Source organism: Dunckerocampus dactyliophorus, chromosome 13 (genome assembly GCF_027744805.1).
Source record: "Dunckerocampus dactyliophorus isolate RoL2022-P2 chromosome 13, RoL_Ddac_1.1, whole genome shotgun sequence".
Taxonomy (NCBI): domain Eukaryota; kingdom Metazoa; phylum Chordata; class Actinopteri; order Syngnathiformes; family Syngnathidae; genus Dunckerocampus; species Dunckerocampus dactyliophorus.
Genome location: NC_072831.1, coordinates 23,700,981 through 23,724,836, shown reverse-complemented (window position 1 = coordinate 23,724,836; position 23,856 = coordinate 23,700,981). Strand labels below are relative to the sequence as shown.

The following is a 23,856-nucleotide window of genomic DNA, read 5'->3' as shown; positions in this document are numbered from 1 at the left end:
AGGTTTCAATGGCAGGATGAGCAAATTGTTTAACATTTAACATCAGGTAAAGTTGAAAAACATTACAAAAATGAATTTAAGTGAACAAAGCTGCATTAGTATGACAAAAAAATTTGAATCACAAGGTAATCGTGTTATTATGAGCAACGAGGAGGTTGCGCCCAAAGGCACCACAGTACCTTAAGTTGAACTCACATGTTTTGAGTTTATTTTCTGGATTTCCGAGCATAGTTAAATGCAGCAAATTGTACTCCCGCTAAGAATATCCAGTTATTGTTTTTCTTTGTCGCATAATATAGATCAGGGGTCACCAACGTGGTGCCCGCGGGCACCAGGTAGCCCCCCACGACAACATGAGGTGTCCGCAAGCCTGCTAATGAAAGAACAGTAGAAAGAAATGCATTCTGAAATACAAAATGTGAGTTGTGGACACCAGCATTTTGTTAATGTTCTGGTAAAGTAAAGTCATAATTTTTAGTTGAATTCCAAAATTCCCACTAGGCCCAAAACACAACATATATTAATTAGGTAGTATCATTCACTTTTAATGGTACAGTATGACTACTGGTTGATGATGAATTAAAGCCAACAAGATTATGCAATCACATTAAAGTGTTGATGTGCCAGAACATTATTTCATTCTTGATACCAATATCACACAATATGACATCAGTCATCTGGTGATCAGAAGGTAGCCAAAGCAAAGCAGTCTTCATGTTTGTACCTGTGGTAGCTTAAATGCTCCAGAAAACCATAACAGAGCACACAATATCATGCCAAGTGGAATTCTGCCATTTTTATTGTAATCATTGATAGCCGTTTATCTGGGGTGAGGTGTTAAAAGGTCGCTAAATGTCAACACTGATGCTTGGATGTGGCATATAGCTCTGGACAGGAGGCTTTCAAGTATATATAAAAAGACACATTAAGACACAGCATGCTTGTTGATGACATGATTTAGCGGCCTTGAGAAAGATAACAGGTAAAGGTCCCTTAAATATTATGATTCTGAAAAATGCACAGCAGTGACAACTGTCCTACTCCATATTCCCCAGTTTGAAATAGTCAGGTGATGCATGACACGCAGCATGAGGTCATTGCAATGCTTAACATGACACAGAGGCACATGTCTTCCCTCCTGTAAATGACAGCTTCCCCAACCCACAGACACCACACTGTTGTGTTCCTTCTACCAGTCATATGATTTGCCATTATATTTGTTCTTTAAAGCAAGCTAGAGTTTAAAATTCAGAGGCCTAGGTGTCATGAACTGCTTTACAGTCTCATCCGTGATTTGCTTGCGTCGCTCCTGATGCATGGCAATGAGGGGCTGCAGGGTTTCTATCAAAATCTTCTTCAGTTCTCCGGTTAGGAGCGCACCGCTTGTGTAGTCCTAAAAAAAAAAAAAAACAACCACAAATAATGAGAGAGGAGGAGTGTACAGGGAGGAATGTGATGAGGATGCAACAGGAAGGTATGATAAACGCAATGTGTGATAAGTCCAAGGACGGGAATAGTTTTTAGGCCCTTTCCTTTTTTTTCCCCCATGTTACAGTTCTGTATAAACCAGAGTAGGAATGCACAATATATACAACAGAAATTTGGCCTGTGATTGAGATTTTAATTCTATCACCATGATGCATGTTGATCCCCTACAGAGACACGCGGAGTCCGACACTTTTTTTAAACCTTTATTGCCGACGGCAGTGCCCCGTTCCAACACGGTATTTCTAAACTCCCACACGCGTTTCTCCATCGTGTTCCACACCAGCACCAACACACTGATGGCAAGGTGCATTCACAAACACCAGAATTCTGAACATTAACATACAACACAAGCAGGTCGTTACAGTAATAAGTAAACATGACTGAAAGCGATAACGTTTATTGCCGTCCGTTTTCCACTTTTTACTGTCTATGGTGTGGCATTGTTGGAAAGTAACTGTTCAACTTGAAATGTTTTCTTTGGTAGAAGTACATGTGCCTTATACTGGAAGTATTTTAATTTATTTATTTAGACTTAAAAAAAAAGGTTTGTTATTTGAAAGATGTGTATGCTATACTTGAAGAATTTTCTTTATTTCAAGTAGCCCTGCCTAATTTATTCGTACAGTCATGATAATTGATAAATCGATTTAAAAAAAAAAAAACAAGGCCGATAATTATGATGCCCTCGATAAATTCACATGTGCATGTATTTCAAGATTCAAGAATCTTGAATATGTATTTCATCTGCTTGTCTCTCTGTGTCACAAAGGCTGGATGACAAGAGGGTTCACTCTGCATCTGTCTGTGCACATTGGTTTTATAGTGAAATGAAAAGAGAGAGTGGGCCCTCATCTCATTCAGCCTCTTTGTGCCGGTGAGGCTACTACTGAGTGGATACAGAGGGTTTAGCAGTGAGCTCCGTGAGGGAGCGATAGCTAAGATGAAGAAGGCGCATAAACGATGGGTTGTGAGGCGAATGCCACAGCCAACAGCCACAATTTGGGAACATTTCGGTTTTAAGAGAATGAACACGGCGAGCGCATGAACACCGACACGCACAGTTTTCTCAACTGGGGAAAAAAAACTACCGATGCAGGTGCCTTGGGCAGCGGAGCCTTCGTCCCAACAGTCGACGCTAACTGAGGCGTTTGGTCAGCAAATATAACCAAAACAGCGCAAAATGGTGCGCTCTCACAAACTGTGTCGCTCGCTACATTGCAGAAACATACATACAGGCAACTTCTGTGTCAAGTTAATGTCTCACACAGGTACACCGTACACTATACTTGAGCAGCATCTATTGGTTCACATGCACAGTACACCTTATGACAATTAATGAAAAAAATTGTCTCAAAAATGTTACCGATAAAATCGATTATCGACGATAATTTGTAGCACAATTATCGACCAGCAAAATTTGTTATTGGGACAGGCCTAGTATACTGTAATAACATTTTTGCAGGGTCTCTGTGTGAAACCGGCGTTTCTAGTGTCAGTCAGTGTCTCGAGCATTCTCACCTGTCTGATCTTCTCCAGTTGTTCGTCATCTTCCAAAAAGAAGCTCAAGTACATGAAGGAGACATCCACATCTACATTGCCACCATATTTACGGTGTTCCTCCACTGTGTCTTTCCCCCCCGAGAAGGCATATTTGTTGATCTGTGAGCAATCACAAAAAAAGTTATATATTAGTGATATTAAATGTAAACTGCTGGTAGGAAGTAAACAGAGCACACATTTTAGCATTATTTAGATGTCCTTGCCATTGCACTGCACAGAGGAACTTCAAAGGTCAAACACAATTTGTTCCAGAAAAATTGGAGTGTATTCCAGAAAGCGGGTTTAGTGAAATATGAGTATGTCAACTCTGAGATGAGGGAAATTCTGGGTTTTCCGTTCAAGAAAGAGAAACGTTACTTACTCTGTGAAACTACTCTGTTTTGTCGGTTAGATATACTATCATTCCCAGATGAGCACCTGACTTGACCTGAAGATTATTTCTGGGATTGCCTGCGAATGGCGAAAATCTGCATGTAATTGATAACGCCCATGAAAATGTCTCTTTTTGAGACTGTTCACTCTCCCTACCGCTCCAAACCCTCCTGCTCGCTTGACATTGAAGTTGTCCTCCGATTTTGGATCAACATTGGCAATAAGAGTGACTTATAATTATTACACTAGATTAGTTTCAGATCCACAACCCCCCGTTTCTCGTCAATATGCCTCACACACATTCAAGTATAAAATGTAAAAGGTACTCACCACGAACGAATGATAATGTCAGATGGTCCATGAACAGATGGAATCGGAGTCATGGTGTAGAAGTTATATACAAGTGTCACTTTTGTGTGTCACAGCAGCTATGGTACATTCAAGGACCATTCAGCTAAGTGTGAAACTCAACTCTTGACCATATAACGTTATCAGTGAAGCATAAAGATAAACTTGTGTGAAATTGTGCGCTTGGTACAGGTACAGGTATGCTGTACATTTAACCTGTATTATCACATATTTATAAATCACCTCAGTGTGCACCAAATGCATTTTCCCGCATCTAAAACATATACTTTGACCAGACTCAGATAAAACGTTACATCTCATTAAATGTAAAAAGCGTTGCTAACAATGTCGCTAAATGGTCATTCAAGGAAGTCTATATGCAAATGAGCTGACATCTGCATTGACGCACAATGTGGACTTCAGAGTATTTCCGGGTTATTTCTGATTCAAAATCAGCAACATGGCGTAGTGTCCTTGAGGCGTGCTACGTTTCGGTATTCTACCAATCTATTTTTAGTAATCAATACACTTTGGGGAATTATTGTTTTCTATCATGTTTTTGTGCATGTTTACTTAAAATCTTGTATTATTATAGCACATATTATCATTAAATTAATGAAAAATTGTCTCAAAATGATGTTGACAATAATATCGTTTATCGGCAATAATTTGTAGGACAATTATCGTCCAGATAAATTTGTTATAATTACATTATTATTACTACCTTGAATGTGAATGTTCCCTGCAGATTCTTTTTGTTTTGGAATGAGTCCCCCCCCTCCAAAAAAGCCAAAGAAAAAGCAAAACTAGCTGCGTTAATCCTTTGATGCTCGCTAATCTGAGGTCTAGTGAGACATGTGGTGACGTCATGCGCCACAGGAGTTTCATTGTCAAAGTTTTGTGCTATTTTAGAGGCATGTGCTTGAGAAATTTTGAATGACTTCTGAATAGCGCAGCCTCAGAGGCGTTTGACTTTAAAAGTTCCACCATCAACAAAAAAACAACTGCTTCATAATAAATTCACCCTTCGCTGACCTTATTTTTGATCTGCTTGGCCGTGTCTGTGAGAAAGATGGAGGAATTGGCATCGCTGGCGCTCATCTTTGTCTGCGCCCCCTGCAGGGCTGGGAAGAAGGTGGAGAGCAACAGGGCTGGTTTGGGATAGCCGAGCCTCGGAGCGACGTCACGGGTCATTCTGAAGTAGGGGTCCTACAAGGAGGGGGTGAGAGTAACAAATGGTATTGAATGTAACAAATGATGCCATAATTGTTTGTGTAATGCTCATTTCACCTGGTCTATGGCACATGGGATGAGACACTGGATGTCCTTTTTGTCCCCGAAAATTTGTGGGAAAGAACTACAGAAGGATGGAGCCGCCTGGATTGCTGGGAAGCTTATCTTTCCTGAACAGATAACAAATCATCTATTTTATGAACAGTTTACTTGGTAGGAGTGTGGACACAATCCTGTCAGGTTGGGATCCTCCAATCAGGGTTTTATGATGCCGATTCTGATACCAATCATCCATGAGTGAGATCAGCCGATACCAATCACATGGATTAACTGTACATTTTTCAATTTATTTATGATGAGTGGTATTGGTCAGGGGCGTCTTTGCACAATTCCAAGGGCCCCTGGTGAATAGGTCATTAATAAAAAAATAAACATTTGGGCGGCCTGTCTTTTTTTTCTGCCTTTGTGTGAAACCATGTTTGTACTATTTGACACAAACTGGTCTTTAATTTGATATGATGAATACATGGAAAATAAACTGTTCAATAATTATTTTTTAGCTCAAGATAACGTAATTGACAGAATAAAATAATGCAAATAAATACCTTTTATTAAATAGAAATCTGTCTTGCTCAACTTAAAACAGAGTAAGTTCAGTGTCCAGGTTGCAGGGGTGTCCAACTTTGATCACGATTAGAGCTGCCAAGCATTTGTGTTTTATTGATGACTGGCACACATTTAAATTGTACACTACTTTATTACCAAGCAGAGCTCCACTCAATTAGTGTGGCCATCGTCTTCATGCTATTTTGTGCTCATTTCTCATTATATAAAAAGGCATAAAGTCTGCCGTCAACAGTTATAATACAAAAATAATAATAATTGCATTTGTTTCCTTGGTTTTATTATTTGTAAGTTGTTTCTTTCCTCTCTCCAGGAGCCTTACCAATGCAGTCACTGTCCGTAAAGCCAAAGATGCCTTTGACTTGGTTAAATGTCACATGCTTTTCAACCTTAACCACGTTCCTGTAGAATTCAGGTGATGCACTATTGGCACAAGAAAAGAAAACAATGTCAAATGAGGCTCATTTATGTAACGTAGATTGGACGCAAGTCATGTGTTCTTACCCCATATAGTCGAGATCAGAGAAGATGAAGGTCTTGTTGATGTCGAAGCCACAGGCGATGATGTCCTTGGCATTCTCCACAGCAAACTGGTGGCACTGTTCTAGCGTCAGATCCTTCCACAGGTACTTCTCGTCATCGGTCAGCTGGACCACCAGGGGGATGTCAAACACATCCTGCAGCCATCTTCAACAAAGGAAGTGTGCTATTGTCTGTTCCCAACTCTATTCTACTTATTAGCAGCAGAGCTCACTTGGTGAAGATGAAGGGGATGAGGTGACCAACATGCATGGCCTGCGACGACGGGCCTCTGCCAGTGTACAGGAAGAAGGACTTCTTCTTCTCATACGCATCCAGAACTTGATGCATGTCTCTGCAAGTACAGCAAAAACCACAACACCGATGTGACTGATTCAACAGTCATGTGACACAATCCTGTGAGCGATGACCACGCCAGTTGAAAAGGTCAGCCTGTTGAATCACAACATATTCTGGTAAAATTGATCAAGTCACAGAGAGGGGAAAAGCCTAACCTGTGTGAGAAGAAGATTCCCCGACGAAGGAAGTGGTGAGGTTTCTGTCCTGACACTTTCTCTATTCTGTCCACCAGTTCCTGGTCAACTTTACTAGTGCCAAACCTCACTAAGGAAAGAATGAAGGATGAGAATAAGACAAGATGTCATAATACGAAGAAGTATTAGGGTCACAGAGGAAAAAAAACATTTTTAAATGAAGGCATAAATGAAGGAGAAAAAAGTTGTACAATCACAAGGAAGAAAAAGAATTTACGAGGAAAAAAACCTGGAGCCAGCCTGGATTGCAAGGTTTATAGTGTGTGCAAAGCACTTAATATGCTGTTCCAATCCTAGATCACACACTGCCACTTCCATATTATGTGTATTATTATTCACAGTAGCGATGCCATAGTTCAGTCTGGTTGCCCTGTTCTTCTTTATCATATCAAGTCTTCCAGGTCTTGAAGCAGCAACCCAGACCACCAAACTACCACCACCATATTTTACTGTTGGTATGATGTTCTTTTTCTGAAATTCGGCGTTACTTGTACACCAAACGGGACACACACCTTCCAAAAAGTTCAGCTGTTGTCTCGTCAGACCACACAGTATTTTCCCAAAGGTCTTGTGGATCATCAAGGTGTTTTCTGGCAACATTGAGAGGAGCCTTAATGTTCTTTTCGTTCAGCAGTGTTTTTTGTCTTGGAACTCTGCCACGCAGGCCGTTTTTGCCCAGTGTCTTTCTTATGGTGGAGTCATGAACACTGACCTTCACTGAGGAAAGTGAGGCCTTCAGTTCTTTGGCTGTTGTTGTGGAGTCTTTTGTGACCTCTTGGATGAGTTGTCGCTGCGCTTTTGGGGTCATTTTGGTTGGCCGGTCACGCCTGGGAAGGTTCACTTCTGTTCCATGTTTTTGCCATTTGTGGATCATGGAGTCAGCCATAAATGCAGAGTCCGACATAACATAGTGAACATAAGTTCTCCTCCCATTTCGTGTGTATGTGGAACATTTTTGGCTTCTTTCTTTGTCCTTCTCCACTCCGTTTCAAACCATTTCTTAAGCTTAGAATAAATAAAGTGGAGACTACCTAGTTAGCTTGGTAGCTTGCTATGCTTCAAGCGGCGGCTGTCTCTTATGTCCTTGCGGAGATCCTGTAACCTGCGTTTAAGAGTTGCGCAATCTGGTATTAACAAAAGCAGCATTAGTGCATAATGTGAATGTGTATTACGTTATTATTGCTTATAATCTCTACTATGTTAGGTAAAATGAGTATATAACTATATGGTTGTTATTTTATGTCTACAATAATAATATTATAAACTGTTTTTACCAGGCCATAAACAAGTTTTCTATGCTCCAACTATGAAAATATTCCATTTACCAGTTTTAATATTATTAAATCCTACTTCGGAAATTCACTTATCGCGGTTGAGTGTGGAACCAATTAACCGCGAAAAACGAGGGACGACTGTAATGTTACATGAAAAAAAAGAATAAAGTGTAGATTGTATCTTTCTAGGAAAAAAGTCATGTTACCAGGTCAGTCTACGTAATACGAGAAAAGAAGTTAAATCTTAACATTATAAAATATTATAAAAGTTGTAATGCTATAAGATTAGTTATGTGAATTAAGTTGTAATGTTTTAAAAAAAATTATATTACAGGAAAAAAGTTGCAACGTTACAAGAATAAAGTTGTAACTCTATGAGAAAAAAAAGAAACATATTAAACTACATATTTTTCCGAACAATAAGTTGTAATGTCACTGCATAAAACTCATAATACAATGAGAAAAAAGTTATAAGGACTTTATTCTTCCAATATTATTACTTTTTGTAAAATTACACCTTTAAATATTACGTAATATTACAACTTCTTGGGGGGAGAAACTACGACTTTATTCTCACAATATTATGACTTAATTATTGTAAAGAACACAATTCAACAAGTTTTTCTTCCTTCTTACAACTTTTTCTTCCCTTATTACATTTTTTTAAATTATTAAAGTCAATTCCAGTACGACAACATAATTTTAGTGTGACCTTAATAATCCTTGGACTCGTATGTTCCATAGTAATGAACACATTTATATATTTTTTAAACAAGCAAAGAAGCAGCTCCTTTTTATCTTACCAATGAGTTTGTCGTAATCAACACCCTTAGCGTTGCTGGTAGTGACATTCCACGGGTTAACTTCATCATCGCAATCATCTTCTACAGGGCCGTTCTCTGTGGAGTTTTCTGAGGGTGGACAGCCAGGTTTGTATTCCTGACCTGTCAACTGTTTGTAGTCCATTTTCAGCTTTAGCAGCAACTGGACTGCGGCGTCAACTTCAGCCTGTAGAAACACCAAATATATCAGACATTTACGCGTTAATGTTTGAATAATTTAAACTCATGTCAAACTTTTGTTCTTTACAGCCCCACACAATACTAACAACTGAGTTGAAAAATAAGAGTGTGCTATCTTGGTGTGTGTATAGGCACTTACTTTCTCAGCCTTTGCAGATTTTAATGTCCTCACTTTGTCTCCTTGTTCTGCCAACTTCTCATACAGCTCCATGGGACTCTTTGCTGCTTCCCCGTCTCCTTGGCAATCTGTCATCTTCACACTGGTCAACAAATGGACAATAATTAGTCTTCCTCGTACATAAGTGATGCAACATTACTGTAAGTATCGCCACCCATTTTCGAGACGGCAACTCCCCATATGCGACCATTACACAGCTGACACTTAATTTAGCTAACTATTATGACTGGAGCTCAGCGTCACTGTCGCAACCTAGGATAACCATTTAAAACACAATGACACTGTTATTAGACATAGACTATAGTTAATATGCCAACCTTAAATAATATGAGACGTCACCGTTTGTAAACACTCCGTGTGAACGCAGCAGACTGATCACTCATTGAACTTGCATCAGCATTAGAGGTTCTTGGTGTTTGGATATAAGTCTTCCCGGTATATGTGACTCGCTCTGAGGTTCCGCTACCAACTCATGATCACATTATATCTTTTTTAAAAATTATAATGGTTAGAAATTAAAGATTTCTAACAAATACAAGCAATTTCAGTTTTTTAAAGTTATGTTGATCTCATATAAAGCAGAATTCAAGGTTACACTAGTAATGGGGACATGTTTAAACTGACAGACACCTATCGGAAGTTTTCAAAATAAAAGTATGTTCTTTACCGGCGTCGACAGACCACATTGGTATGCCCAAAAGCAAACAGCGTTTATTGTGAAACAGCGATAATATATATATGTTTTTAAAGATATTTTTGTACACATATTAAACTTTTTGACGGTTTGGACTTCGCTCGAGGTTAGAATTAAAACAATAATAGTAATTTTCCGTCTGTGTACGTGTCTTCGCTAGCACCTAAGCTAGCTACAGTAAAATAATACAGTGTAAAACGGACTGAGAGAAGCAAACATCTGTCTGAAATTGCTTCCACGTGCGAATTACACGTTAATTGCTTGAACAACAATACAACGCCATTGTTGGCAGCTTTTATTAGCTAGCTAATCGTGTCATTTTCACGTCTTGTTCTAAATAGATAACTACAACATTCTCATTGTCTCCTCGTAGTGTGCATATTAGAACATGCTCAGCCTCTGTCCTGAATTACAGGACTAAAAATAAGAATTTGCTGAGTAATTGTTAAAGCCATGATGTTTTTTTCGCTCGTAAGTTTTTCTTTTGGTGTCGATATATAAATTGACCGCCAGATGTCACTTTGGGACGTTCTTGAATCAGCACACTGTTTTAGTGACGATGTCCACCTTAGTGGCCTACGAGGACTCAGAATCCGGGGATGAGTCCAACGACCCAAAAGGATCAGGTGTTGTCCAGGAAGAATCTTGTAGGCAGGGAGACCAACAAGCGAGAGTGACACCAAACCCTGACAGGACAGTGTTGGATTATCGCCAGCACATGTTGGAAAAAGACAATTCCTCTTTACAAAAGAAGAGCTGTTTACCTGCACCTCAGCAGAAGACATTTGGACTGCAAACTCTTCCTCTTATGCTGCCAAGTGTTTCCACAAAGTCCAAAAGACCTTCCTTGGTCCCATCTGGTGTCAGACCCTACATTCCCAAGAGGCAAAGACTTGTCACTTGTGCAGAGAAAGAAGATAATCCGACAGAGACAGTCCACAGCAAAGATGCACAAATTCTCTCTGAAGTGTCGGAGAAAGTGAAACTGCATCTTTCTCAAAAGCCTGCTGCTGCTGCTGCTGCTGCTGCTGGGATACCTAGGAAGCTTCTTCTGAGCCTTGAAGGCCACCAGGGTCCAGTCAACACAGTGCAATGGTGTCCAGTTCCTCAGAGGAGTCATCTACTGCTGTCTGCCTCCATGGATAAGACATTTAAGGTGGGTACTAAAACTAGTGAGATGTTTCATTTTGTGAAATAAAGTCAGTCATGAAATGAAGCCCTGGCATCAAGGTCCTGCCTCGATCGATTTAGGGTCGAGCAACGAATTTTTATGGTTTGATGTCGATGTGCCAAATTAGTAAGTAATTAATTAAGCGTCAGTCCTTCGCAACTGTCAATCATGCGGCTAATCTCAGTTTTAATGGCAGCAAACTGATCAAAAGCACACAAGTTACCATAAAAATAAACACTGTGCGGTAGGTGTTCTGTACCACAACACACAGCACCTGTGGAGCAGACGTGGCATCTGTAAAGCTGACTTTGGCGGTGTAATTTTCAAGAGAAAGTGCTACGTAAACCCAAAAAGAATTAGGAACAAAAGAACGAAATAATGTCTGATGAAAGAAAGTGGCAAAAGCAAATATTATTATACTAAATACAGTATATACTAATATAGTATACTATTTAGTATAACTCATTTTATATTATAATAGCTTATTTAATTCAATATTAGTAATTTGTTAAAACATCCATCCAGCCATCCATTTTCTATGCCGCTTCTCCTCATTAGTGTCGCGGGTGTATGCTGGAGCCTATCCCAGCTGACTTCGGGGGACAGGCGGGGTACACCCTGGACTCATCGCCAGCCAATCGCAGTTGTTAAAACATGTAAAAAAAAATCTCTCTCTTTCTTTCTCTCTCTCTCTCTCCCTCTCTCTCTCTCTCCCTCTCTCTCTCTCTCTCTCTCTCTCTCTCTCTCTCTCTCTCTCTATAATATTACTGCAATTTGGGCCGCACGTTGGCAGAGTGGTTAGCATGTTGTCCACAGGCAGGAGATTGGGAAGACTTGGGTTCGAATCTCCGCTTGGCATCTCTGTGTGGAGTTTGCATGTTCTCTCTGTCGTTTTCTCCGTCGTACTTTCCTTCCACATTCCAAAAACATGCATGTTAGGTTAATTGGTGACTCTAAATTGTCCATAGGTATGAATGGGAGTGTGAACGGTTGTTTGTCTATATGTGCCCTGCGATTGGCTGGCGACCAGTCCAGGGTGTACCCCGCCTGTCGCCTGAAGTCAGCTGGAACAGGCTCCAGCATAGAAAATGGATGGATGGATTATTACAAGTACCCCAATAAATAAACAGTCATGTCCACCATAATATAGGGAATGTAACAACATGATAGCGTCCATTTGTAGCAAATAAATTAGCCACTCACTGACAGGTTTCCAATACAAGAACTCTGCTATACATCTTGGCATAATTAAGATTGTAATTTTCACATTTGGTGTGCTGTGACACAATCACGGCTGCTCTGCCACCTCAAAATAGAAACACACCACTTCCTATAGAATCATATCAGTCATTGCCAGTACAATGTGTGTCAGCACCCAAGGGACCATTTCATATCACCCCCATCCCTTTCCTTATTCCATTCCAGAAAAATGACCGGGAAAGGTCAAGAAACGCAGGTGTCAAGTGGTTGCTAAGAGATCTTGAGATTGAATAATCATTTAAATATGCATAAGATCGTTTGCATATTAAAACAAGAGCAGCAGAAACAGCAGCAGCATGGCAGAATCACTTCAATTGGATTGGGGTTGTTTGGAGCAGATGGTGGTGAGATGAGGAAAGCTAGGGTTTGGTTGTTTTGCATGCGACTCCTGATTGCATCTCAGGCTGTCTAACCTCTCTACTCATCTACTTTTTGCTTTTTCTGCACAGGAATAAATTCTTTTTTCTCCTACAGAACCCAGAGATCCTCATAATTACCAATTCAATATTGTCAATTTCAGCAGCTAACCCAAATTGACCCAAAATGTCGGAATGCTGTCATGAAAGTAAAAGTACAACCAGGTTGTGCATTTATTGTTGTTTTTTTTGTTTGTTTGTTTGTTTTTTTTTTAAAATAAAGATTATTTATCGTGGCATTTTTTCCCCATTACTTGAAACTCCCTTTCAATATCCACTGCAGCCAACCACCAGGGGGCGATAGCAATCTATAGGCTTTTCTGTTGGCTTTCATCCGGTATCATACAGTATATTCTATTTAAAGCATCTCGAAGTGCGTTTACAGTGAACTTTGAACAATGAATACAACAACAAAACTTTATTATGAGGAATGCTGCGCCTTATCCTGGATGGGAGAACCTGAGTGATTCAATGCGTTAATTTGTACAGCATAAAGACAGAAATGAAGCAATTTTCCAGCAATTATAAGGCTGGCACTGTTAAGAAACTTTTATTTAAGCTGCAGTTGCGCCTCTGTATTGTTCCTGACTCAGGACACACACATTCTGTGAAGTTCTTACATCTTTCCACCTCGGACCGCGCGCAATTAGTCTTCACGCCTGTTGGTCCTCGCAATCGCTATGGCAACGGCAGGTGTAAGGCAGCAGTTTTAAGTTGATAACAGGAATACTAATTTAGTTTTAATTACCCAGAGCCATTTAGAAAGCAGATTAGCCAATGAGTCATCAGGAAGGATCCGCTCTGAGAGTCTTAGCAAGTGGCCGACGAAAACAAGCAGGATGTACAAGGAGGAGGGGGGACAAAACAATGTGCATGTCTCGCATTGTATAGGATTTTTGTTAGTTTTTCTATTGTTTGTTTTATTAATGCTGGCATGCATTGGGGGGGGGGTACTTTAAAGATTTAACATACAGCATGTGTGACTATTCTCATTCATCCAGGTCTTTGTACTCTCAGGGCATTGCATTGATTGCAAGTGCACTGTTCAGGTTGTCTTAGAAGACATTTCCCCTCTTTGCCGAGCAGGCTTCATCAGTTTAAAGCCGAAAGACCAGGTAGGACAGACTCGAGCTGTGCCATCTAGTCTTTGAGCATGAACTGATGAAGCTCGAAATGTCGCATATACTGTAGGCAAATGCAAAAGCAAGTATTGCTAAAATCAACTGGTCTTCACGTTTTAACGTTCATAATATTCATTCAAGTGTAAAAAGAAGTGAACCACTCTATAATAACACTTGATGGACATTGGGTAAGGTAAGTAAGTAAGGTAAGGGAAGTAGGAGCTTGCTGACTGCAAGCGTTGTAATTTCATTCTTAAGTGTAAAAAGAAGCTACCTATGGTATACAGTAGCAAAATGTAAAAACAATAAATTGCATACTCTTTGTTAACTTTGTGCGTAGGGACATGCTTGAGAGATAGGATACCTGAAAATGAGTTGACTTTATGCAATTAAGTGTAAAAAGAAGTTAAAGGGATACTTCGGATTTTATGACATGAAGTTGTATGACATCCCCATCAGCAGTGTAGTACATCAACGGTGACTTACCCTTTAAGTGTCTGCCTTGGTTAGGTACTGCATGTGGGAGCTAATAAATGAATGTGTAGTCTCTCCCGGCTCCGATGTTGCAAGCCAACCCTGCGTAACACATGCATGCACATTAGGTATTTGCTTTATATTTTCCCAAATTCCATTTTATTGTTTTCCAAATTCCGTTTTTTCGGTTTACATTTTTTAGAACTCAGGGGTTTTTTTTACCCTTTACACTTATTTTATCAGTATAGAGTGTGTACTTTTGTGACAGTAAATAAAATGTGTTAATTTAATGCAGAAATTGTTACATTTATTGATGCAATACATCATTGGACAATTTTGCCCAGTATTTCAAAAATAGATATAGCTTGGCTAACTTTTGTAATGGGATATCATCAGCTTGTACACGCATTGCTCCAAAATCCTCAACAAACTGTAATGCTGGTGGTTAAGGAAGAAATAGTCACCAATGCAATTCCAATTGCGTTAATAATGTGAGATATTTTTTATGACACCCTTATTTTGTTTTCACAATTAGACGGTATGTGACGAAAAGCGCTCTTATTTTGAAGGCCGGAAGTGTATTGTGTGTGTTGAGACGGTCTTTTGAAGGTTAAGTCGAACTAGGTGCAAGAATAAACATGCCTCTCTCCCTCATTTCACTCAGAACTTGCACAACGTCAGCGGGCATTGTAAAAGACTTGCTTACATTAACATCGGTAAAACACAACACGGTGTAAACACCCCTACGGTCTGAGTCGCCCACACACAGCCTCAACTAAGCTAACCCTAAGCTAGCTTCCATTCATGCTCCACAAGAGAGGAGTTTTGAAGGTTTTTTTTGCCAACTTTCACCGGTGTTTCAGGTCGCCGTTGCATGTTTAGTTCGGGATGGGTCGGATTAGTGTTTTTGAGGAGATTCCACCATGATCGAGCGGTTTGCCAGGGAAATACTCCCCCAAACAAACATTCCATCCCTTCACAATGGCAGCATTTCATTCACATTATATCAATTTCTGTGAGATTCTGCATTTAGCAGTAAATTCCGTTTTTATTGGCCAGTTCCATAATTCCATCCTCGATTCCATTAATGCTGAAATCATACTGCCCTATGTTTGTTGCCAGTTAATAACAGCGATTTGGCAAAGTTTAGTTACTACTGTTATCTATCATTGATTGTATGGCTTATCGTAACCATTCGCTTCTGTGAGACTGCTTTTGTGTATGTGCATGCGTGACAGACATGTACGTGTGAGTGAGAGCCATGAACAGCGGACATTTTATTGGGTGGAACAAAATTTTTCAAATGAATTATAAATTTAACTTTGAATAGTGTGAAATAGACATGTATTTGTTCAATCTGTTCTTTTAAACCTTTATTGGTGACTTAAACTAGCTAATGGTGGTGTTTTTATGTTTTTTAATTGGAAAAAAGTGTAGTGTGGAGCCGGAGAGGGACAGCACCTTTACACACAATTCAATATCAATTCAAATTTGCAAATTAGGGGTTGCTTCAGACAAGGATTAAACATGGATGTCTTTGCAATGTATACTTTGTTATTTGTTTATTATTATTATTATTGCTTCAGCTATATCAAATTGAGCAGCCAGGACTGTGTTTTTTGGGGGGGGTTTTTACATCGCAACAATTTTTAGTTTGATGGTTGTCATCATAATTTTCCTCTTCAGTCATTACTTGTACCCTTCACTGGAGGAATCACATAAAAAAAAAAAACCACTCCACAGTGTTTCTAATGCTGTGTGAAGAGGAGTTAATAATGACACAGAAGCAGAGAGACATCTGCACTGTGGTACCTCATAGATCTTCAAAGTTTCACCTCTTAAAAAAATGTTTCCCATCATGAGTTGTTCCTCCTCTGAGCGCGGCACCTGACAAGACCACCCACTTTTATAATTCAGGCTGAGTTTTATATGGGGGAACTTTAACCTGTCAGACCAGAGAACCCCCCCCCCCCCCCCCCCCCCCAAAGCAACAGTAAGCGTGATGAAAAACGTGTCACTTAATGCTGTATATACAACGTGCCTCCTTTACCAAAGTGTTTGAAGCCAAGTCGCCACAGCAATTAAGAAAGACAAAAGATCAGCACTTCTGTCATAAATCACTGTCTGCTCGTCCAGCCGCTGTATTTGCAGCCTGCTATCACATTTCATGCCAGCGAGGCGTTAGATAGCATAGCTGCAAAAAACAAGGTAGATGGATGCTTTTCTCCTGTGTGATCAGAGGACCTCTTGGGGCTATAAAGCCATTACATTGCACTGGGAATCGCCTTCTTGGCATATTTACTTTAATCATTAATCACTGCTTGTTAAGCTTATTATATTCTACATATAAGGCGGACGTTCACACTTAATATTCCTGTTAAGCACATTTTCTCATAAAAATGTCCGCTTTTTACAACAAATATTAGTGCCTATTTACTTGTATTCCATTATCTGTGTTAGATATAATGTAGATTAGTGACAGTCAAGTGCTGTTTTGGTATGTTTTCCTTGATTTGTGTCTATTTGGTTCCTTTTTCTGTTCCTGCAGTCTGTGCAGTGTTTACATAATACACTATATTGTATATTCCTATATGCATTTTGTATTGAGTAAGAGTAGTGATATAACTGCAAAATTGTAATTGTTTAGTTATCTGTTTTGGAGTGTTTTATGTGTTTGTCTGACTTCCTATTCCTGTTCCTAGTCTTTGTCCAGGGACAAGAGCTGCTGGCAGCGTTCTTCACAGAAATTTCTTTCAAATTTCACGATCGCTTTTTGCAACACACGGCATTGTTTTTGGTTTTTTTACGTTTTATTCCAATAGCATTTACATATTTAATACAGAGTAGAGATTCATGCATGATTAGTGATTGTGATAGTTTGTGTCTGTCTGGCTTCTGTGTTCTCCTGTGCCTGTTCTCTGTCCAAGGGCACAAGCGGTTTTCATAAAAATGTCATGCGCCGGACCTCACTTTTCTGACAGATGGTGCTCTTTTACTTTTCTTCCAATATTCTATTGGTTAAAGGAAAATTCTGCAGCCTGAGGAAAAATACATAGGTACCCTATCGTGCCGTTTTAAGAGTAATTTCATTAGTGTGTGTTTGTCATGTCTGGTTGGATTCCCATTCCCATTCCTGTTCCTGTACGAGCTGTGTTTAGTAACATTCTCCATAAAAATGTCACACATAAGACAACTTTTTGTCTTAATAACCTTCTTGCGCTGCTTTTGGAGGAATTTCATTAGCGTGTGTTTGTTATGTCTGTTTGGATTCCCGTTCCTGTTCCTGCACCAACCATGTTTAGTAACATTCTTCATGAAAATGTCACACATAAGACTACCTTTTTTCTTAATGTCCAGTTAGTGCTGTTTTAGGAGTCATTTCATTGGTTGGTGTCTTAACTCCCTGTTCCGGTTCCATGCACACCAGCTGTTTTTAGCAGCATTTTTTATTAAAATGTCATGTGTACGACCACATTTTGTCTCAGTAGCCTTGTAGTGCTGTTTTAGGAGTCATTTCATTGGTTTGTGTTGGACTTCCTGTTCCTGCTTTCTGTGAAGGGCAGGGCAGTGTTAGCCCCAAGTTTGCCATTCAGAGAGCCTAGTAGGTATGACTGACATGTGGCTTTTTTATTTGCCTATGAATTCTGCCTAGCAATAAGTCACCTCTAAAATGGAAGGAAAAATAATAGTTATAATAGTATATACTACTACTAATAATAATAATGTAATGTATATCAGTTGTTGTTTCCACATGTCTCTAATGTCTTGTACTTTGAGAGAGAGAGAGAGAGAGTACTGTTTTCCTGCTATGTGGCCTACCTAAGTCGTTGCTGTCCTATCAGTTTATCCCCGCTGTGTCTCAGGATGGTCACTTTACATGCTTGTCCAGTCACTATGTATTTGTGATGTCTTGCAGGTGTGGGACGGAGCAGAGAGTGGACGATGCCTGAGGGTTTACACCTGCCACTCGGGGGCTGTGCGAGATGCCTGTTGGACCCCCTGCGGGCGACAGCTCCTCACCGGCTCATTTGACAACACAGCTGTGGTCACAGACGTGGAGACAGGTGAGCAGCACACACTTCACAGGATTTACCTCTTGAGGTTCGCCACTACATTTATTAGTTGTACACAATTAAGGGCAAGCCATAAGAACTGGAAATGTATGTGGATGACCATAGTCTATCCCACTGGGTGTCCTCTAATTGTGTGTGTTACTGTTATGTACTATCCTGTATACGTATATCCAGTATGTATCATGAAAGGTGTTCATCCGAACAATCAGGTTGTAACTGTGAGGTCACATCAAAATTAACTGTTAACTGTCTTTTGAAAGAAATTGAATCTATGCGGAAAAAATACTCTTAACTTCAAGAAAATGTTGACTGGATACAATATTAGTAAAAAAATCTGTTATAAGTAATATAATGTGTAATTACAGTAATCCCTCGTTTATCACTGTTAATTGGTTCCAGACCCCACCGTGATAAGTGAATTTCTGCAAATTAGGATTCCTCATTTATAAATGTAATTTATAAATAGGTAGGTAGAGCCGAGCAAACCTGTTTACTACTTTCTAAATACATTTTTAAACATTATTAGAGCCCTTTAGACATGAAATAACACTTTGAGCAGTAACATAATTTCTCTAGTAGTGTTATTATGTACAGACACAAACATCTGCCTTTTATGGCACAATAATAGTTTGATGTAATTATACCACACTGCGATTAAAGCCATTTTTATTGTTGCACTGCACAGCAAGCAACCGGTTTTGTTCCCGTGTGTGTTCCTCCTTTTGTTTCATCACTTTGAACCCAATATTCTGGCACATTGTGTTGTCGCCGGCCCTTTTGTGTGATCGCACAATGCATTTTCAAGGTGACATTTAGAAGAGATCAATAATTTGGCTTGCTTTGGAAGTGTTTTGCGTCCTTTGTCAGACAGGCCAGTTTAACAAGCAGTCCTCAGATCTTCCTTTCAATCTAAAATATTTCACAAATCTGAAGAACCTAACTTAAAATCCCTATAAGACACCCCTTTTACAGTCTTTTCCTTCCTATATACACACAGAGTTGTGGCGGTTCCACTGTGAATAAATACGTACATGAGTGAGAGCCAGACGCTGGTTTCACAGCCCCCATGGCGTCTGCCTTGCCGGCGTCAACACTTTGCTGTGATGACGTGCTGCCGTTTGTCCTTCTCCTCTCAGCATGTTTGTCAATACTGCCAATAGGGCCTAAGGATAATAGCTTGGCCTGCACATTAAGCACACAAGCAGCTCCGGGGAAGAGGATCAATAATGGATGCATCACGACTGGAGCAGCCGCCATGACCTTACAGTGAAGCTGCACAAGCCATAGCCATAAACAAACAAATGTTTATTTTGGTGTTCTGCCTTGATAGTCACCCAGGTCCTGTTCAGTTTTGTCAGGTGTCTAATGGACAGATAAAAACATTGTCACTGGCCCGCGTCATTGTAACATTTGAGGATACACGGCTTGACAAAAACACACATGCTAGTTATAGCTTACCCTGTTGCTGTGGCTGTATTATACTCCACAGTCTCCACTTTGCTGCAGCCATCCATTTTGCTGATGCCCTCAGTCTCATTTCGAATAAAGTTTGTCTGTTTACCATTGCAATCACGTGACCTAGAAGCAGTTTGTGTCACTTCTGGTGATTGGGGCAAGCATTGAGTATGACCACATACATATTCAGCATCAATGTTTGGCAGATTAATTTGAATAACGGTGCATGCCGTTGAAATCATTTTCTCAAATTATGTGAGTGCGCATGATGTGATGCGTAAAGAGTTGAAACAAGGTGGTTAAACAGAAGTGAAAGCTTATATTCCATGCTATACATAATGAATGTAGCAGATGACAATACAGCCATCCCTCATTTATCGCGGGTAATTGGTTCAAGGCCGTGATAAGTGAAATTATGCGAAGTAGGATTCAATATTTTTCATACAGAACACAATATTTTCATAGTTAGAGCATAGAAAACCTGTTTATGACTTTTTAAATACGGGTTTTAACATTATTAGAGCCCTGTAGACATGATAACGATAACGCCCCAATAGTCACTTTTACACTACTATTATTCTTTGTTTACATCACATTGTGCAGACTATGGTATCACTGCAGGGACATAATTATTCATAAATAAACAATACAGACTTCTGAATTCAAACAAAAATCCTCAGTATAGAATATCTGACAAAAATACTATTTTTGCTGCATAGCAAAATCAAAAACAGCTTTCATGCAAAATCTAGATTACTGTACCAGCAGCTCTCATACAAGAATAATGCTTGCAGACTTCAGTATGTTATGAATAACCAAAAAAGCTAGGCTGCCCTTCTTCACAAATCATACAAAAAATACAAATGAATAGGCCACAAGAAATCAACATGCCTCTGCAACATTATTCGTATGGCTCGCATTCATTCCTCTCACGCTAGCTTCCTGTCATAAGTAATGAAGTGCGCTGTTACGGTGACAAGACAGCGCCTTTTCCGAGTGGGTGGAAAATTAGTTATCACCTGCTCGATGGTTCCCTGGTCGGCAGCAACTTCAGCTGACTGTTTTTCCTCCTCATTCGGGTGGAAACGTGCTATGTTATTTTTCATATTTGTCGCGTTCTCAAAATATTTTAAGCTTGTATGACAAACCTTGCACTCTTGTCCAGATCATTTTTACCTTCAACTACGTGAAAGCCAAAGTGCTTCCAGACGCTCGCTTTAAATCCAGCGGGTGCAGGTCGGAGTTTACGCTCAGCCATTCTGGTAGCGTCTTAGGTGCACCACCATAACCTGTCCGGGCGGCACTTCCGCTTTCCGTCTTTTTGTTCCGATTATTTCCCCCACCCCTAATTCTGGCAGGATTGGAAGTGGCTTGCCATTTCGGTTCTCCCTCGAATGCCATTTGATATATTTCCACTTTGAATGCACCTGAATACTTGGAATGCACTCAGAATTTTGGACTGCAATATCCAGGAATAAACCATGTTCATTCCGACGGCATCCTGGCTCATTCCGCCTCTAGTGTGACTTGGGTTTAAGTAATAACTTTTCCCCAAACCCCCGGTTTGAACAATTTCCACATGTGAGAACAGTGCATAAATGCAACATTTTGGCTTTGACTTTCACTTGCCGTCTAGCTACGAATTTGCTTGTTTGACCCTCAGCTGTTTGAGCCGGTGACGACTGCAACTGGATGTGACATCGCATGCAACCCAGCAATAGGAATGTGGTGTGGTTGTGGTGTGGAATGTGGTTAAAGAAGACGTAGTTACAGATGCAATTGCAATCATTTTGTTAATGTAAGCTATTTTTTTTAAGACACCCGCACTTATTTTGAAGGCTGGAAGTATGGTGTGTGGTGTGTATTGACATTTTATTTTGACTGTTGCTAAGTGAGATAGCTAGCTGGTTGCCTCTTGCAGCCGTGGCTGTCATCTTTATTTCACGCACAAAGTCAGTGGGCATGCGAAAACGCTCGGTTACATTACCTAAAACACAACTTTGGCACATACAGTCGCACTAGCGTGCTCCGCTAAACTAACCCAGCCAGTTTATGCTGGCCATTGCTGTATGTGAGCTTACGCTCAGTGAAGAGTGTTTTCGCGGATTTACTTCAGGAGGGGCTGGTTAGTGTTTGTGAGGACATGCTGCTATGAATGAGCCATCCACTGGGGAAATATTTCCCCACACAAACGTTCTTTCTAATCACGATTACAGCATTTCATTCACAATATGTCAATATCCGGAACGCTTTTAACAGTAGATTGCGTTTTATTGGCCTATTCCGCGATCCCGTTAACGCGGAAATTATAGGGCCCTATGAGTTCGATGATTCATCTCCAGCAAAATAAACACAACCACGTCACATACAGTGCCAGTCAAACCTTCTCACTTAAAAGCACAAGAAAGTGTGTCCTAACTTTTGACTGGTCCAGTACGATATATATATATATATATTAGATTATATATATATATATATATATATTATATTATATTATATATATATATATTATATTATATTATATATATATATTATATTATATTATATATATATATATATATATATATATATATATATATATATATATATAAATCTCTGTGGGGGATCATTTGGACATGATCTTCCCGTTTTTACTAGGCCGTTATCACGTACATTACGCTTTTATCTTGTTAGTTGTCTTTTGTTTTAAAATTAAAAACACTTTTATGAGCATTGAGAGTTTCTTTTTTTCTTTTTTGTTTTGCATGGTGGTCGCTCACACATCAGCGCGCTTAATGAAGCCAATTCAATTTAGCCTCATATCAGTAAGGGAGTAGAGGATTCCTGCTCTGTTTCTGCACAATTGCAGTGTAATTGGATGTGGCTAAGACCCAGGCTCTGACTCTTTATAACTCTATAACTAATCCGACGCCAACAACGTACCGAGCTGCATACATAATTGACCTCCTATTCATTTCACTGCATATATTTGATGCTCCAAGGCTTTTCTAGTGAGTTAACATAGCTAGAAAATAATAAAACTCACAGCGCATACTGTATGAAGGTTCTTGCACGCAAGTCTTTTATCAGAGTGAATTTCCACATGAATGCTGTCTATTCAGGTCAGTTGGACTCGCTTTGAAGAGATGTTGCTTCTTCAATAACCGCCGAGAGTCCAGTTGGTCCCCTGCATGATGTATGACCCCGCCCTCTCCCTATAAAGGAATTGTTAAGGACTCTGTGCTCTCCGAATGCTGCACAGACCCATTTTCTTCAGCCATCTTCACACTTGTCCCTGTGTCCAATTTCATTTGCGGCATCGTGTTTCCGCCCTCAGTTGGACGCAGGCAGGCTGTAATGGCCACAAGGGAAAAGAAAGGGAAAGAGGCAGATAGACAAAGAGAAACAAAGAGAGAGTCTGGGAATTGGAGGAAATGAGTTTTTTCTGTGGGGCATTAGAGTGAAGTGGCAGCTGTTGGTGCTGTACCTTGGACATGCTCCTTGGCAGGGTTTGACAGAGGAAGATGTGCCAGAAGTTACCGGCTGCTTTGTATCTGTGTGTGTGTGTGCACTGTGAGTCATCTGGACAGATTCCTCCAGCCACTGTGAAGCCTGTTTGCCTCATTTTCACATTTTGTGGCAAAAGGTTTTAAGTGGGAAAAACAAGCCTCAAAAGTCACCCAAAAACTTTTCAACTACAATTATGCTTGACGTCAGACTAGATTCAGCGCAGTTGTGTTGTGCTTTTTCTTTGGCTTTTTGGCGATTCCACCACCGAAGAGTACCAGGGATGGCAAATAGAACACGTTTGATGATAACCGATAACTGTGGAACAGAAAATGGAACATACTGCAATATAGCGACAAAAACAGTACAATATGGCAAAAAGAACATTAAACATAATGTTCGACATAAACTGAATGTAACCCAAAAAGTCACAAGTAAAATAGCACACAAACATGTTGAAAAAGTATTATCTTTTGCACTTTAAACCACATTAAACCAGTAGGTATGGGTTAATTGTGGCTCCCTTTCATACTA

At 39.9% G+C, this 23,856-nt stretch overlaps 2 protein-coding genes across 4 annotated transcripts in view; one reads left to right on the top strand and one right to left on the bottom strand.

The window, feature by feature from the left end:
- Nucleotides 1–524: 524 nt before the first annotated feature.
- On the bottom strand, nucleotides 525–9,611 carry LOC129192155 (tryptophan--tRNA ligase, cytoplasmic). Of its 2 annotated transcripts, none has more exons than XM_054795825.1 (11): nucleotides 9,490–9,611; nucleotides 9,134–9,254; nucleotides 8,776–8,980; nucleotides 6,660–6,768; nucleotides 6,380–6,499; nucleotides 6,130–6,312; nucleotides 5,948–6,048; nucleotides 5,059–5,171; nucleotides 4,804–4,977; nucleotides 3,007–3,147; nucleotides 525–1,393 (listed from the first exon to the last, which is right to left on the bottom strand). In XM_054795825.1, exons 2-11 carry the CDS (start codon nucleotides 9,245–9,247, stop codon nucleotides 1,235–1,237), a joined length of 1,419 nt encoding a protein of 472 aa, XP_054651800.1. In that variant the 5' UTR covers nucleotides 9,248–9,254; nucleotides 9,490–9,611; the 3' UTR covers nucleotides 525–1,234. The 2 variants fall into 2 exon arrangements, with proteins under 2 accessions (XP_054651800.1, XP_054651799.1); XM_054795824.1 differs by having other exon boundaries at nucleotides 9,512–9,603.
- wdr25 (WD repeat domain 25) overlaps nucleotides 8,453–23,856 on the top strand; it is a 32,767-nt gene continuing 17,363 nt past the window's right edge. Inside the window, exons 1-3 of one of the 2 annotated variants that reach the window (XM_054795826.1) lie at nucleotides 8,453–9,312; nucleotides 10,439–11,022; nucleotides 18,225–18,372. In XM_054795826.1, coding sequence (XP_054651801.1) covers nucleotides 9,300–9,312; nucleotides 10,439–11,022; nucleotides 18,225–18,372 — 745 coding nt within the window. In that variant the 5' untranslated portion in view covers nucleotides 8,453–9,299. Of the gene's footprint in view, nucleotides 9,313–9,851; nucleotides 11,023–18,224; nucleotides 18,373–23,856 lie in introns of those variants that run through there. The other variant, XM_054795827.1, reaches the window with a different exon arrangement.